Source organism: Penicillium crustosum, assembly GCF_028827405.1.
Source record: "Penicillium crustosum strain IBT 35664 chromosome Unknown utg000004l_segment0_segment0, whole genome shotgun sequence".
NCBI classification, from domain to species: Eukaryota; Fungi; Ascomycota; class Eurotiomycetes; order Eurotiales; family Aspergillaceae; genus Penicillium; species Penicillium crustosum.
In genome coordinates this window covers 3630031-3646065 of record NW_026623125.1, presented here as the reverse complement: position 1 = coordinate 3646065, position 16035 = coordinate 3630031, and the positions used below count along the sequence as shown (strand labels likewise).

Genomic DNA, 16035 nt, shown 5'->3' with positions numbered 1-16035 from the left:
AAGAAGGGAAAATAGCCTCAACAGAATAGGGGAAGATGTTCAATTTATCCGATTGTAAGAGTGTTTTAACCTCACTTATTCAACATTGTGGTTTAACAGGAATTAAAGCTTGTTTTGCCTAAAATAAAAAAAGACCAAAAACACAAAAAAAATAGTTTCCCTGGGAATCGAACCCAGAACCTTTCCGGAACATATGCTAATCGCATTTGTTAACGGAAAATCATAACCGCTAGACCAGGAAACTGTATAACCACTTGTTCAGGAGAGGGTGTATTTATTAGATGGAAAACCAACGCCCTTTCGGGGCTCCTTGGTGAATCATAATAACTTAACGAATCACATGGCCTTGCGCCGGCGATGGTTCATTCAAATTTCTGCCCTATCAACTTTCGTCTGTCAACTTTGCAACGTTCTGTGTGATGATGCAAATTGGCCGAAAGGTTGTTGGCGAGTTGGCGATGCCATGTTTACCAGGACTAGAATACGAAGCTACTTGGACTTTAAACCAACTTGGAAAAGTTTCCTCTTGACTTTGTCGACTATGATTTGGAATCTCACACAAAGGATCACTCACGGCCTTAAAATTGAAGCATGACTGGTGTGCGCGGTCAGGGAAGTCGACGAGGAAGAATAATCACAGGATGCCGATAAATCCGGTGATCTATATTGCTTGTTAGCTCGGTGGTTTTGTTTTGGTCGACCCAACTCTGCATACCACTCCCTCAAGGATGAAAATCCATCTCCAGCCGGTCAACCCATGCTTTCCGTTCAATTGCCTCAGACCAAACGCAAGGATACCCGCCAATGCAGAAGCGACACATCGTTACAGTCGCATAAAACAGGACCCGTTTCTGGTATCATTCGGTTGAACCAGGCCTCTACTAAATTAAAAAAGTCGGGGGAGTTCCGGACACCAGGCACCTATGTTGTATTTTGATTCTCAAGTGTCAGAACTACATACGCTAATGCATGCACGCCACGAGTAATAAATACGAGTTTCTTTCAAATGTATACAAGTGATTAATTACAAAATAAGCTACGAGAAACATACTGACGGTTGATTACGAATAATTATTAGTATTGGTATTACCAAAAAAGCAAGTACGTGCATGTACATTAGCGTAGTTCGCGACCGGACTAGCATGGCAGGGTAAAATCTGTTGTATATGTAGTCGCCCACTACTCATCCTTTCAATTGGAACAGCCGTCCCCACCCCTGAACTGCGGTTGGATCTATCTCACACAATAACAACATGTCCCAAATGACTGTGTTCACCGTATCTAACACCGTGATGCCGTGCGTCTTTTCCCAGTATTCCACCCTCTGAGCAGCTCGAAGGTTGGTACAGAAAGTAGAAATCACCTGCACCTGGCGGCCCGCCAGGTCAGCCACCATTTCATCGAGCGTAGACTCTTCGACATCGGCAAATGAAGAGTTCTTCGACAATTGTAGATGTCGTTCCTTGCTGCAGTCAACGCCAATTGTCTGGTATGTCTTTATAATGGCTTCCTGTACGTTGTCCATGTATGGTGTCACAAGCCCTAGTTCTGTAGCAGAGACCAGCTTAAGAGCTTTATTCAAGGCCAACACGGACGTCGTAGCGGGGATACCCGTCGCTGCAGTAATGATTTCACACAGCTCTTTGTCGGCGGGAAAGCCTAGCCACCCAGACGAAGTGCCACTCCAACCAATGATGTCGACGTTGGCGTCCGCCAGTAGCTTGGCCGCGGTTAAGATTGCTTCATTTTGAAATTGTTGGAGGGCATCCTGCTCGAGGCTGATCTTCAAAACAGTAAACCGAGAAAAGTGGACGGAGACATTGGGAAGTTGAGCGATGATTGCTTGCGACAATGGCTCAAGGCTGGTATTGGAAGAAGGCGTGAGAATGCCAAGACGGATACGTTTGGACATTGTGAAGTGATGATTGTATGAATGTAGTTGCAACTCTATTGGTGTTTAAGAATGTAGAAAAAGAAGAAGAAATATAAATACGATTGTAATCAAAACAAGATCTTGTCACCGATAAGCTAAAATATTTCGCTGGATTGGCGCATTCCCTACGATCGGGCGATGTCTATCGCCCGATCTTTTAATCTTCGTTTTTAGGCGAGATATCAATTTCCCTCTACTCTGATTGGTCTCTCCATGCTACTATCGGTACTCAAACCACAGTCAAACCACAAAGTTTTCAGAGTGGCACCAATCGTTCTTTTAGAAGGTGTGGTGATAATGAGTTCTAGGAATGATTTTATAAGAATCACCCCCTCCTCTGTCGGGAGACTTACGGTTTATTGAATTGAACAAGTTACCAACATGTCAACAATAAAGCAGCGCTTCACAGGTGCTAAGCAGGCCATCTCCAGCCCGCGCACCTTGCTGGAATCCGTTCGATTAGAAAACGACAAGGAGACCCAAGAGGAGACAGGACTATTTGGGAGCTGGTCAAACAAGGATTTGGATCCGTCTCCTCCTTCCCAGCGAGTATGGACACCTTGGTCCTTTTTTGCTTTTCAGTTTAGCATCGCCTTTTCGCCAACCACATACAATGTCGGGGCTAGCCTCTACGCTACGGGTCTGAATTGGTGGACCATTTTGATAGCTTCCTGTGAGCCTATTTTCCGCCTGTCATGTTGGTAAAGGTCGCTAACTCAGAAACAGTCATCGTATCTTTCTTAGTGGGTGGACTGCTTTTGTTGAACTCTCGTGCAGCCGCCTTGTATGTGATTTTACATCTAAGTCCAGTATTCCATGTCTAACGATGGTTTCTACAGGTATCATTTGGGGTATCCGACTTTCGTTCGGCTTTCCGCCGGTATATATGGATCACTCGTGTTCATCTTCCTCCGAGGGGTACGTTGTTGGAGCACTAGCGAGACTTGAGAGCATATCTGATTCCAATCGGCAGGTGGTCGCTATTTTATACATGGGAATCCAGACGCTATACGCCAGTTATTTTGTGAACGTGATGCTTCGTTGTGTTTTCGGTCATGACTGGACTGAACTTCCCAATCGTACGCTTGTCCATCTTGTCATTCGTTACAGAGCTAACTATCTCCTCAGACCTCCCCGAGTCAGCCGGTATTACCTCAGGCAAACTGACTTCGTTCCTTATTATTTGGCTCATGCAGTTCCCGTTTGCATTTGTCCACCCGAGCAAAATGTCAACCGTGTTCATGGTGAAGTCAATTCTTGCACCAATTGGGATGATTGCAACAATGATCTGGGCAATTGTAAGTATATTTCGGGTCTTACTAATAGTGTCGTGGCTTACCATTTACTAGGTCTCCAGCCATGGCGTTGATTTTCAGGGACTAGGGCCTAGCAATGTATCTGGGGCTGTCCTAGGCTGGTCTTTCATGAAAGCTATCAACAGTATTGTTTCTAATGTGATTCCTCCATTGGTCAACAGTTCTGATTTGACGAGATATGCAAAGTGTCCACGAGACACGTTGCCCTTGCCAATTGGGTTAGTCTTGAGCAAACCACTTGTCGTGTTTCTGGGGATGGTTATCACAGCCGCTGGATACAAGCAGTTTGGAGAGGTAATTTCTATACACCCGGCAGTGCGTGCTTCAGGAACGTCTAATGCTGACTTTGATAACAGGCATATTGGAACATGTGGGATCTCTATTCCAGTATTCTAGACCATTACTGGGGCCCAGGAACCCGAGCAGTTGTGTTCCTTGCTGCGGGTATTCAGGTTTGTAATTCCAAGCCAGCAAGATCCAATGCCACCTACTGACAATGAATTTGATAGGCGTTTGCTACCATTGCCACAAACCTCAGTAGTAACTCGATTCCAGTCGGATGCGATCTCGCTGGTCTATTCCCACGGTACATGACAATCGTCCGTGGCCAGATCCTCTGCCTGTTATTAGCATGGGTAGTGGGTAAGAAATCAGACTTTCACCATCTAAATCCATCCGGCTCAAGCTAATAATACCTTACAGTTCCATGGAAATTGACTTATTCCGCCTCATCCTTCCTGACCTTCCTCAACTCATACCTGTGTTTCATGTGCCCCATTGTAGCCATGATGATGTAAGTTCCAATATTTGCCCTGAAAAATCCAATCACTAATGCATTACTACAATCAGTGTCGATTACTGGATCGCTCGCAAAGGAAACATTCATGTTCCTTCCCTCTACAACACACAAGCGGGCTCTCCGTACTTCTACACCGGTGGATTCAATCTACGTGCGTTTGCCGCCTGGCTCGGAGCAATCGCTCTTGTCATCCCCGGTGTCTCTGGAGCTCTTAACCCCGGATCAGTCGCAGATGCCGCCGTCAAGATATACAACATGGGCTTCCTTATTTCTACCGCTTTCGCGGCGCTGGCCTACTACATATCTTGCAGGATCTGGCCAGTTCAGATTTATCCTACCGAGCTTGGGACGAAAGACGCGAGTTGGGAGGTTATGAGGTATACGGAGGGCTTTTTCCCAGAAGATGAAATTGTGCCGGACTATTTGCAAGAAACTGTTATCGAGGGAGTGACAGTGAAGCCGCCAAAATGTTCTTTGGAAGACACTGTGAACATGCGAAAGGAAGGAATGATTTGAGACTTTGAAAGTGATTTTCTGTGTTTAGAAATAATTTTTTGTATAGCTCTACGCTTTGAATCAGTATGCAATAATAAGAGTCAGTCGCGTTTCCTTCATACATAGTTTACTTGTTTATTAATCTGATTTTCGGGGTCTGAGGCATCCTCATGTTGTTACGAATTTCCATCGACTTCACTCTGCCCGTTCTGATGGTAAGAATGTCTTGAGGCCGCCAAATGAAATGACTAATTACCACGCCCGCATGTAGTAATCGGGCGTTTTCGTGGAGATAAGACATCCGAGCTTGGTCCTTGGTGGACGATCGGGCGATCGGGCGACCGACTGGGGAAACCCGGAGTAAATTGATAATCGTGTAGATAATTGTGTCGATATCGGATTTGAGGGGCATTTAGCATTAATAAGACCAAAAAGCCAAGTACTCTTTCAATGTTCCAAAAACAACCTTCATTGAGCAAAATGACTAACAAATTCGACCTGGTGGTCCTCAATGGGAAGGTAGTCACTGCTAGTGATATCAAGTATGTTGTTCTCTCCTCAGACTGTCCATAAAATACTAATAAAACGAAAGCGACTATTGCATTGGCATTAAAAATGGGAAAATCCAAGCCCTCGCCGAGAGCTTTTCGGAAGAGGAGATAGCAGGGGCCGAGGTGATCGATGCTGAGTCCGTGCCAAGTATGTTTCATTAGATGTGGATATGGAAGTCTAACCACTGCATCTATAGAGGAGCATATGTGATGCCTGGAGGAATCGACGCTCACGTCCATTTATGTCAAGACCTAAAAACTGGTGAGTCAGTAACTCAGTTATACTCGAGCTGCGCTGACAATTTTATCTACAGGACCACACGGTCTGGGAGGCGAATGTGCCGATAATTTTGAAACAGGCTCACGGAGTGCAGTGGCCGGTGGTACAACTACCATTATTACTTTTGCGACGCAGACCAGAGCAGATGAAGATCGAAGTCTTATCAAGGTCGTTGAGTCTTATAATGCACGGGCCGAAGAGACGGGCAGCTACGTGGACTATGGGTTCCATATCATTATTGTTCGCAATGATGCCGACGTGCTGGAGAGCGAACTCCCGGTTTTGATCAATGACTGGGGCATTAGCAGCTGCAAGCTCTTTCTGACGTATGAAACACAGCGATTGACGGATTCGCAACTTTTGGATGTCATGTGGGCTGCCAGGAAAAATTCGATCACCACGGTAAGTAAATTCCTTCGGAGAAGACGATCAAAGGCTGATTTTATAGATGATTCATGCAGAGAATGGGGACATGATTGGGTGGCTTACAAGTACGAGTGATCGAGCACGCCAAGGGACGATGAAAGCTAATTGAGTAACAGAGAAACTCGAGGAGAAGGGGATGAATGGTATGTCTGTTGATACTCTGATCTACTTCACAGCTGCTGACTTGTTGTAGCTCCGTACTACCACGCTTTGTCTCGCCCACCTCTTGTCGAGGGGGAAGCAACTAATCGCGCCATTGCCCTAGCGCAATTGATTCAAAATCCAATCCTTTTCGTGCATGTCGGATCTGCAGTATGTCTACCTCTTCTTATCTAAGGCTGAAACTAACGTTGGAATTTCATCAGCTTGGGGCGGCCAATGTACGACGGGCTCAAAATATAGGATTGCCAGTGTACGCAGAAACATGTCCTCAATATTTCCATCTGACATGGAACGACCTGGTAAGTCCTCCTACATCAATCGACTATTCACAAGTCCTAAGAGAATGTACTTCTCTAGAAACGGTTCCATTCGCCGACTTGTTTCGAAAACAGCAAAATGATTTGCTCGCCTCCCCCTCCACCGGATGCTTCTGACCAGGAAGATCTATTTGTGTAAGTTTCGTCTACAAGGACCTGATCAATGAAAGCCATCTAATTTGAATAGTGGTCTCCACAATGGAACCTTTACGATCTACTCATCCGATCACTGCCCTTTCCGTTATGACGACCCCCACGGCAAGGCTTCTGGTGTGCTTGAGCATGCTAAGAGCATGGAAGGGGAGTCGCCAGATGCCTGCGAGGATCTTCATGCCCTCTTGACACGCAAGGAAGGGTCATTTAAATTGATTCCAAACGGCATTCCGGGAGTTGAAACCCGACTCCCACTACTCTACACTGGCGCACTAGCAACTGGTCGCATATCGCCACAACGATTTGTGGAGCTTACATCTACAAATCCAGCGAAACTGGTGAATATTCTTCAACTTGGTCTGTCAACATATGAGCATCACTAATTCAATATAGTACGGGTTATATCCCAAGAAGGGCACATTGATGCCGGGATCTGACGCCGATTTGGTTATTGTGAGTTTCTATTTCCTGCTACAAGCAAGCCAAGCTTTTAACATTGTGAAAATCAGTGGCACCCACAGAAGACGTTTGAGCCATTCCATCTCACTAATGCCCAACTCCACCACAATGTCGATTGTAAGAGATACACCCAATGCAATTCTACATTTAGTTGACTGTTTTCCCACAGATACACCATACGAAGGATTTAAGATGACCAATTGGCCTCGCTATACGATTCTTCGAGGCAAAGTGATGTGGGCCAACGGTAAGATAGTTGGCAAGGTCCGAGATGGCCGTTACGTGAAGCGTGGGCCGAGCCAACTAAGCCAGGGTCTTCCCGGGGCCGATCGGGATCCACGACGCGTTGCAGCTTGGTTATATGAATGAAATGATGTGGTGGGCTGCGATAAATATGTATATATGGAGATAGAAAGGCCATCGCCCGATCCATATCGCCCGAAACATAAAAGCCTATCGCCCGATCATTTTACCCGCACCCGTAATAATAGTTAGCAACTCGTCAAAAAAGGGAAGCGTCATTCAATTGAATATCTTACTAGTATGAATTAGTCGCGATACTTCCACTGATGCGAGCTCCAAAACGCTCAAAATTAGACGCGTGTCGTGTCATGTCCACGGGTGGCCAGCTCGCTTACTAAATACGTTTATGCCGGCTGCACAACTGTTTGGTAGCCTCAGGCTCCCGTAGTTTCTTGCTTTTCTTCCCGTTCGTCCGCTCTACTACATAGGTAGCGATTGCGATACACAGTCTTTCTCCCAACAGAGATTCTTGATTGCGTAGCAGTCCCTAGACCATCGGATCTCCCGTCTTCATTCGTGTTGTCTATGGCCCGTCCAAATGAATCACCCTAGTCCAACCGGGCGTGCATATAGATCGAAGGTCAACCGGCCGTGCGATCGCTGTCGAGTCAGAAAGACAGCATGCGTCCTTCCAGAGGGCCCACCTTGCAGGAGTTGCTTGAATAATGGCAAAGAATGCTCCTTCAATTTGCGTCCCAGATTGAAGACGCGGCGCATGAGTGCAGAAAATCAGGCTTCCCACACTACTACCTCTCAGGAGATTCCAATGACGACAATGGGATTTAGCCCTGGTAATAGCCAGTTGCACCACGAACCATTGGACCGAGACATGGAATACTCCTACAATGATCCAAACCAAGTGGGGCCGGGGCACAGCACTCGGAATGACCCTCAATCTGAGCTGATGGGCCGTCATCCTTCAATGGAATATATGGATGACCACCCTATCAGTCCGGATGTAGATTCATTACAGCAGCTTGGGGCCATTACCAGTCCTGCATCGCAACCGGTTCAGCGCATTCGGTCCCTAGATCTCATTGAAGGATCAATCGCGCAGTTTTACGGCATGTCTTCAGAATCCGATCCGTGGCTGCTTCGACATTGCCGATACGATGAATATGGCATGCGCAGCATGCATCGGACTCAGATTCGTAATGTCGGTGGCGTCCCAGTTGACGGGTTGGTACCGGTTCATTTTCTCGAGACCGAGAGGGATCTCATGCTCCCCCAAAGCCCAGAGATGGATACCTGCTCCCGGAAGGACACCATGCATTACCGGAACGAGCTCGATGCCATGGTCTCGCCTACACATGGCGAGCGGCTTCTATCTTTATTTCTTCGATTTGTGTTCCCAGCAATTCCAATAATATCCAGGTCACAGCTGGGTATTTGTTCATCAGTGTCGACTGCGGCTTTGGAGAAGATCCCCGTTCATTTGCTTGCTGCAATTTATGCCTCCGCCACCCCATTTGCGGTTCATGACCCAGTGCTGTGTATTTCTGCTGCATATGGGGAGCTCTTGTGCGATAAATTGTGGGGTATGGTCTACGAGCTCATTCTCAAGGAGACTCACACGCCAAAGCTGGCGGTTCTGCAAGCATCGTTGCTATATCTGCAGCAAATCCCCGCCGGAAGCCTGGAAGCACTCCCAGATGGCCCATTCATTTGGTCTTTCCTTGGGTCTACGGTGGCCCTGGCTGTTTCTCTCGGTATACATGTTGAACCCCGGCCATGGGGGATCCCTCCGTGGGAGAAGCGCCTACGGAGAAGACTGTGGTGGGCAGTTTACGTCGAAGACAAATGGCGGAGTCTTCTTACGGGTCGGCCTTCATTTATCCACCCTGAGGAGTTTGACATCTTTGAGCTTAGCGCCAATGATTTCATCCAAGATGAGAAACCACAAGAACACGACCTTGATTGCCAGCCATTTTTCTACTATGGCACAGGCTTGGCTCGTATCGTAGAGAATCTGCATCGGACATTTTAGTAAGCAAAGTTCTCCCCCAATCAGGTTAATTCTGCTATTGATTATACAGCACCATAAAAGCCTCGCAGAGACTTTCAGATGACTTTCGTGCATCTATCGATGCTGCAAGACCGATCCGCGCCCAGCTTCAGCAATGGTACTTATCGCTTCCTGATAATCTTAGACTCAAGCGCAGCTCTGGGGGAAATAGCCACCCAGCGTCTAACCCAGTTGAGGGTGCCGCTGACCTTCATTTTTCATACTTGGTTCTTGAGATGTTCCTTTATCGTGCTATTCTGCGTCCTCTTGCCAGATCACCACCACCGCCACCGATATCAGATGACACAGACCCAACTTCGATGGGCTCTTCCTGGCTTGTTGAAGACTTGACATTCGATAGACATGTCTTCGATCAACTCCCACTCATGAATTCCATGCAGCTTGGCGAGGCTGAAGAGGCTACCCTCAAGGCTGCTGAAAAGTGTGCGGCCATCATCGTCAATTTTGTAGGGGCGTTAGTGCCGCATGAATTTGGATCATTCTGGCATCCCTGTAAGTCATCTGTTCCTGTGGTTTGAAACCAATTTTCGAACAGGATATTGACAAGTCTGCCCGTCAGGGAATCGAATCTGTTTTGCCGCAGTATCCAACTTTATCACTCTGCTTCTTGTCCAAGCACCCACCAGGCAACATGCATTGAGATCGAAGGATTTGCTTGATCTGTGGTCACATACGCTTCGTTACCAGCACCGGAGCCATGAGAGCCTAATGAAGCTCGGTCTAGTGCGGCTAAATCAGATGCAGATCGAAGGACTGGAGAACATTTTCAATTTGCCTGCGCATGTATCCGATATTTTAAGGGATAAACAGCATAATTAGGGGTATGGCTTTCGGATATAGGATGTAAAATAAAAAGGATGACAAGACCGGCAAGCTACTCCGCGGTTTGGGGGCGGCCAAAGCATGATGAAACGACTTTTGCCTGAGAGATGCAACAGATAATATGTACATTTAAACAGATAACTCTCTCTCCATAGCCCATAGAACAAACCCTTTGCTATAACCCCAGGTCAAAGGAGGGCAATATTGTTCCCCTACGACGCGGAACCCCCTTTTCAGCCAATAAGCACCTCGGAGCTCGCGAACAGACCTGAGCATCATGCACGAGCGAGATAATTCAGTGCAACCCGCAAGAGACACTCTCCTCTTCAGTTCGTTTTCACACGCCTTGGCCAAGGCTTCCCCAATGCCTTTCCTCCTATACCGAGGATCGGGCGTGATTGCGACAGCTACAAGTTCGAAACCTCCCTCGCAGTGCGTATTTTGAGATTTCTCATGGAGGCTATCGAGTACCGTAGAGCTGCCGGAGAAGATCTCCTCCGCACTGAATTGCTCAAAATGGCCCGGTAGCTTCCACGGGGATCCTTCGGAATCTGACAAGCAGACTTTCAAACTCGCAGTACCGATGATCGCATTTTCAGCGAATGCAATCGCAGTGAAGCCAGTTTCCTCAAGTTCTTCCGCAAGTTGCGTGTCGCTCATGAGCCGGGGTCCGCTTTTTACGAAAGAAGTGCCAGTGGTATCATAGTAGCTGACGTTGATGATGTCCCGGAGCTCTGGCAGGAAAGGCTGCCTGAGAAGATCGCTTTGAGTGTAGGTTTCAATTCTGTAGGAGGGAGCTTGTGAAGACGGGATGATTGTTATAACCTCCGGAGCCTGTAGTGGGCCTTCCATGGTGGTAGTAGACATTTTGAGGATGAAAAAAATACATAAAAAACCAACATTCAACAATTGATATAGATAATATTTTAGTTCTTGGAGAATCCAAAAGAATGTAACTTGTCAGGGGAAGGGCGTGATAGACATGGAGTAAACCGAAGGGCGCAAAAATAGCGCCGGATGACCCAATCGATAGCGGCCAGTCTGTGCGGCACATCTCAGTTTCAGAGTAAGCAACGCCAAGAAGTGCCAAAATAGGAAATTCTCGTATTCTCCAATTTCGTGGGAATCATAATCCAGAAGCCGAATAATACCCAATCATTCGCCAGTACCAAGAGAGTAAATACTCCCTGGATTCCCAGTGCATAGGTGCCCACCATTTCTCATGAAGAACCGCATAACCCGTCTTTATATCCTCCGGCCATGGCCACTGAATATTCCATGAGAAGTCCACGGCAGTCCATGGGGTGGGGCCTTCATGAGAAAGGGCAACGTTCAGGACATTCTGGTCAGCCACGCTGGTATCAAAACTATCCTCGACTGCCAACAACGCCTCGAAGTAGCGGAACAACTTCAGTGACGGCTGCAGAATCATAAAGCCAGCATTCAAGGTGTCCCAGTCCCAAAAGTCCTCTGGAACACGCGAAGGATGCGACGAGTGATTTGTCCTGAGTTGCGGCAAGCCAGCAGCAATGTAAGTCTCTGGTAGGGATATTTCAACCCCGTTAATGGATAATGAGGTTTGTGTGGATGTTGAAAGCCAAGTCACAGGGGCGCTGAGAATTCCGTCAAGACATCTTGTCAGCACGGAATCACCATCCAAAAACACAATCAAGTCGTACTGGACCATCTCCCACAGCCGCAGTTTCGTCAGAACATCGGCCCATCGAGAATCCGTCGGTCGAACCCAGCCCACTCGGAAATCGGACCACTCGATGACTTGTGCACCGTCGGATCGGAGACGGTCTCTCTTTTCTTGGTCGACATTCTGGTGAACAAAGACCACGAAAGGGATGGCCAACCTGGTTCGCGTTTCCGGTGCGTGGAGGAACTGGTATGTGAGGATTCGAGCCGCGTCAAAATATGGATCGCTGGTGTTGCGGAATTCGGAGATGAAATGATCTTTCTGTTCGGTGGGCGCGCTCAGATATGTCGCGTAAATTATTTGTTGGTTTTTAGTGACTCCTAGTCTTTCACTTCGAGGCAGGTAAACATTCCAAAACCACGACAGAAACAGCATAAAGCCACCGAAAAGCCCAATGGAGCCGACTAGGTGCTTCATTCTCATCACAGTCGGGATTATTGAACGGTAATACCCATGGTCGGTCACGGGCGCATCTTTATATAAATCAAACTAGAGTACCTGGAGAGAGTGTGAGCTCCTCTCATTGTTCTCTCTGCACAACCCAATATCGCTGTTTGTCTCAGTTTCCTTTTAGATTTGTCTAAATAAAGAGCAATCAATACCTAGTCGTTCAATCCTTGGTAAAGAGATAATTCCAACCTATTTGCTGGACTTTTATCAATTCAAGGCTGATGCTGTTCATCTTGTAAGGACAATCCCAGTAGGATAAGGGTCCCTGGTCATTGCTGAATGCGATATATCTATAACAACTAATACATCCAGTTGCACGGATGACTGTACACCAAAGGATTAATTGAATATAAACTAAGGACCTTAAAGTTGAGATGGCTCTAGAGCTTGTTTTGTCTCTTTCCTGCTCTTTATACACACACACGTTTCTACATCTTCGGTATGGCGATGAACGGCCATTACCACAATAACAGACATCACGTCAACCCCCGAAACATTCACTCTTCTGCGAAACATACTAGAATTTTCTACGACCGTCTAAAATATAATTGGGCAATCTTTCCTCTAACAGCTCCTATCTGCTTCGTTGGTACGTCTTTCCCCATTAGCACATTGCAAAATATATGTACCTAAACGACACAGCTTTATATCGAGTAAGTACTTGGGCTGGCTTTTATGACATGGTTGTCAAGCCAGGGGTGCTCTGGACTCCCGACTGCACCATTCTAGCCATTATCTACGCTCCATTCGTGCTAGGGCAGCTTCCACCATACTCGATATTATGGGGTCTTTGTCTACCGATGCGGCCGTTTGCATATAAAAAGTTACCTAAGGGACGATATTTCCGCGAACTCAAAGTATGCTTGGTTACGAAGGGAACAAATGTTCAGGTAAGCTACCTTTGTCTCCCCTTGACATTCTTTAACACTATATCAAAGCTCATGCATTAGTGATAGACCGTGGTAAACTCTATCAGGCCATGGAAAAATTGCAGGCAATATCCGAATGTCACATTTCATGTGGCGTTAGATTCCGCCGATGATAATTTCCAGGCTGCACTTCCTGATTTTGTCAATGTGGTGAGTGTGCCAGTCTCATTTCAACCCACCCATGCAAAATATAAAGGACGGGCATTGGAATGGTGCCGCCTGCATTGGAAACTATCCGATCTTGATTGGGTACTTCATCTAGACGAAGAGACCGAGATTGATGAGTACCTGGTACAATCCTGCCTTGACTTCATCGAGCGAGGAACAGAAGACGTCGGAATGGTATATGTTCTGCTTGAATTATTATCTTACACACGCTAAAACATATGCAGGGAACAATCTACTACACATCGCATAATTATTGGAAGAATCCATTCTTGACCACTGCTGAGATTTTCAGAGTGGCAGAGGATTTTGGCCGATTTCAACTTCCAATCCGACTTTTCAAACGCCCTTTCCTTGGCTGGATGCATGGCTCCTTTATATTGATCAATGGTGGTGTAGAGAACAAGGTCACCTGGGATACTAGATGTCTTGCTGAAGACTTTTGGTTTGCATTCCACGTATGTGATCCGATTACATCAAGAAGTCAGTTGCTAATATAGAATATCTTACCGAGCAGGCTGCACGCCGAGGAGTCAAGTTCGGTTGGATTCACGCAATCGCACGAGAACAGCCTCCCGTTAGTGTTTCGGACTTGATTAAGCAACGTAGAAGGTGGTACACGGGGATCATGTCAATGGATAGCTGGTTGGTTAAATTGGTTCTCGCGATCCCCATGATGGGACCGTTAGCTTATGGAAGCGTGTAAGTATTTCGAAAAGTCTTGCTAGTTCTGACACTAATATCGACCGCATTTAGCAATCTATATACATTGGTTATCGGGTGGAACATATCCGTTTCACATTGGTTCTTCGTGTGGAATCTGTGTAACATCGCCGTGGACACGCATGGTCTTATTGTGGGGAGTGTGTTCCAGGACTTACACCTTGGTGACACCCCTCTGGTTTCCATGATTTTGCATATCATTTTGACATTGCTTTGGGCACCATTTGTGCAATTCGCGCATTCAATAATCTTTATATCGGCATTGATTTGGCCTGCAAGGAATTTTGTGGTGATCCAAAAGGTATAGCATTGTGGACTAGGCACCGATAATATGTCGAAGAATTTCGTGTTGATGAAAATTATGAGTATAGCGGACTAAAAGTATGCATACCAGAAAGTGCCAAGCATATAGAGACCAATTTCATCATAAAAGAAGCAGGGCGAGCTAAGCTTAACTTTTAAAACTCCACTCTCTCTTCCGCCCAACCAAAAGTTGGTAGCCATCCAACACGATGTTGAGAATACAACTCTGCCTGTGGCTTAGATTGTTCAAGTGGATCGGGCCCATCGAGCGTTCCTGCCAGGATAACAACCATCCCTGGGAACTTCTCATGCGTCTTATAGATAGCACAGCCACATTTGCTGCAGAAGTTGATTGTCAATTTCATGCCACTTTCGTGCATCTGGGTATATTGCGTGGCAGGGCCATCCGTGACACGGAATTTGTCCTCTGGAATCAATAAATTCAATGTGTGTGTTCCACCGCTAATCTTTCGACAGGATAGACAGTGGCATGTTGCCTAAATAAAAACATAGTTTAATTATAGAACCTTTGAGAAATAGTCAAGCTGCTTACCTTCATTATAGGCTCTGAGGTATAATCATACTTGAGGGTCTGACATAGACATGATCCTGTAGGCATTGTGACTGTGAATAGTTATACTTATACTAGGGCAAGCTTAAGGTCGATCGGCTTAATTATAAAACCTCGAATATGATCATATATTCTTGGAAGATATATGTAAATATTTAAGGCTTTCTCATACCTAGTAAATAACAGACAGCGTAATCCTTGCGTCATTACACATTGAATACCCGTGGCAAATTGTGGCAAGTGACACTCACCTGATCATTTTGTATCATGCTGCTATCGCAGTCCGTTTGAATACGAGAAGTATGAGTTCTAGACAAAGGCACAGTTATAGGGATAAGTTGGAAGAGACGAAGTTGGAGCCATGGATCGCATCGTATCGTGCAACCTTATTTCAGCCCTGAGGGCTAGCCGCATCTATTACGCAGACGACTTGTATCTAGGGTAACGTGTGGTAGGAATTCTTTTCTTTAAAAAAAATCATACCCTTAAATAATGTTATTTTGACCGAAATTATACATATTTGTCTTATGGTAGCCTCAAAATTGCATTATGGGTGGGCAATAAACCGGAAAGGTATAACCGTGGATCGCGGCCTAAAATCCAATGTAAACATATATATGTATGTATGTTCGAAAATAGCTGGCAATGCGATTTATGCTTCAATCCATAGACATCGACCTGTAACTATGGATGTCTACAACCTAATTAGTACTGCACACCCTTTTTTTATTATACGTACAATATTCATTCCAATCTGTAATTATCGGGTCTATTTAATTAATCATCGAGGGTCTAGATTAACTATAGACTAGACTAATCAACGAATCAATAATCTAATACCGGTGATATCGGATAATTAGTCTTCCGCACGACCCAGTAAAACCCAGACCCAACCCAGGCCTAATCCAGTCTGGGTTGTCGATACCTTCGACCTAGACCTGGCCAGGAACCACGGGTGAACCTCACGAACCTCAAGGAGGTTCACCCACCCGGAGGTTAAGGTTCCATGACCTAGAACCTCCGGGCGGTTCTATCTTGGACCGAACCTCATGGAGGTTACCCGCGGGTGAACCTGAGGTTCAACAAGCATGACAAATAGGTAAAAAACGTGACTTAGGGTCAACTACATAAATTATGTAGAAATAGGCTG

At 46.1% G+C, this 16035-nt stretch overlaps 8 protein-coding genes across 8 annotated transcripts; 4 read left to right on the top strand and 4 right to left on the bottom strand.

Annotated features, from left to right (window-relative positions):
• Positions 1–1183: 1183 nt before the first annotated feature.
• N7487_010425 (maleate cis-trans isomerase family protein) lies at positions 1184–1912 on the bottom strand (the record flags this gene model as incomplete). The annotated part of the gene is made up of 1 exon (XM_056878155.1): positions 1184–1912. The coding sequence occupies one exon, from the start codon at positions 1910–1912 to the stop codon at positions 1184–1186; it is 729 nt and encodes a 242-aa protein (XP_056726735.1).
• A 402-nt stretch (positions 1913–2314) lies between these two features.
• N7487_010424 (nucleobase cation symporter-1 family protein) lies at positions 2315–4564 on the top strand (the record flags this gene model as incomplete). The annotated part of the gene is made up of 10 exons (XM_056878154.1): positions 2315–2606; positions 2660–2717; positions 2773–2851; positions 2907–3012; positions 3062–3231; positions 3283–3543; positions 3606–3701; positions 3759–3891; positions 3952–4042; positions 4099–4564. 10 exons carry the CDS (start codon positions 2315–2317, stop codon positions 4562–4564), a joined length of 1752 nt encoding a protein of 583 aa, XP_056726734.1.
• A 459-nt stretch (positions 4565–5023) lies between these two features.
• N7487_010423 (uncharacterized protein) lies at positions 5024–7260 on the top strand (the record flags this gene model as incomplete). The annotated part of the gene is made up of 13 exons (XM_056878153.1): positions 5024–5085; positions 5136–5231; positions 5292–5356; positions 5409–5776; positions 5823–5865; positions 5917–5943; positions 5994–6112; positions 6166–6261; positions 6320–6414; positions 6467–6770; positions 6826–6885; positions 6942–7008; positions 7061–7260. The coding sequence occupies 13 exons, from the start codon at positions 5024–5026 to the stop codon at positions 7258–7260; spliced, it is 1602 nt and encodes a 533-aa protein (XP_056726733.1).
• Positions 7261–7732: 472 nt separating this feature from the next.
• On the top strand, positions 7733–10039 carry N7487_010422 (Zn(II)2Cys6 transcription factor; the record flags this gene model as incomplete). Its single annotated transcript, XM_056878152.1, has 3 exons — positions 7733–9180; positions 9231–9712; positions 9780–10039. 3 exons carry the CDS (start codon positions 7733–7735, stop codon positions 10037–10039), a joined length of 2190 nt encoding a protein of 729 aa, XP_056726732.1.
• Positions 10040–10171: 132 nt separating this feature from the next.
• N7487_010421 (uncharacterized protein) lies at positions 10172–10909 on the bottom strand (the record flags this gene model as incomplete). Its single annotated transcript, XM_056878151.1, has 1 exon — positions 10172–10909. The coding sequence occupies one exon, from the start codon at positions 10907–10909 to the stop codon at positions 10172–10174; it is 738 nt and encodes a 245-aa protein (XP_056726731.1).
• A 259-nt stretch (positions 10910–11168) lies between these two features.
• N7487_010420 (putative glycosyl transferase family 8 family) lies at positions 11169–12161 on the bottom strand (the record flags this gene model as incomplete). Its single annotated transcript, XM_056878150.1, has 1 exon — positions 11169–12161. One exon carries the CDS (start codon positions 12159–12161, stop codon positions 11169–11171), a length of 993 nt encoding a protein of 330 aa, XP_056726730.1.
• A 713-nt stretch (positions 12162–12874) lies between these two features.
• N7487_010419 (glycosyltransferase family 2 protein) lies at positions 12875–13994 on the top strand (the record flags this gene model as incomplete). Its single annotated transcript, XM_056878149.1, has 4 exons — positions 12875–13084; positions 13151–13465; positions 13516–13746; positions 13806–13994. 4 exons carry the CDS (start codon positions 12875–12877, stop codon positions 13992–13994), a joined length of 945 nt encoding a protein of 314 aa, XP_056726729.1.
• Positions 13995–14469: 475 nt separating this feature from the next.
• On the bottom strand, positions 14470–14933 carry N7487_010418 (GFA family protein; the record flags this gene model as incomplete). The annotated part of the gene is made up of 2 exons (XM_056878148.1): positions 14470–14811; positions 14868–14933. 2 exons carry the CDS (start codon positions 14931–14933, stop codon positions 14470–14472), a joined length of 408 nt encoding a protein of 135 aa, XP_056726728.1.
• Between the last annotated feature and the right edge of the window lie 1102 nt (positions 14934–16035).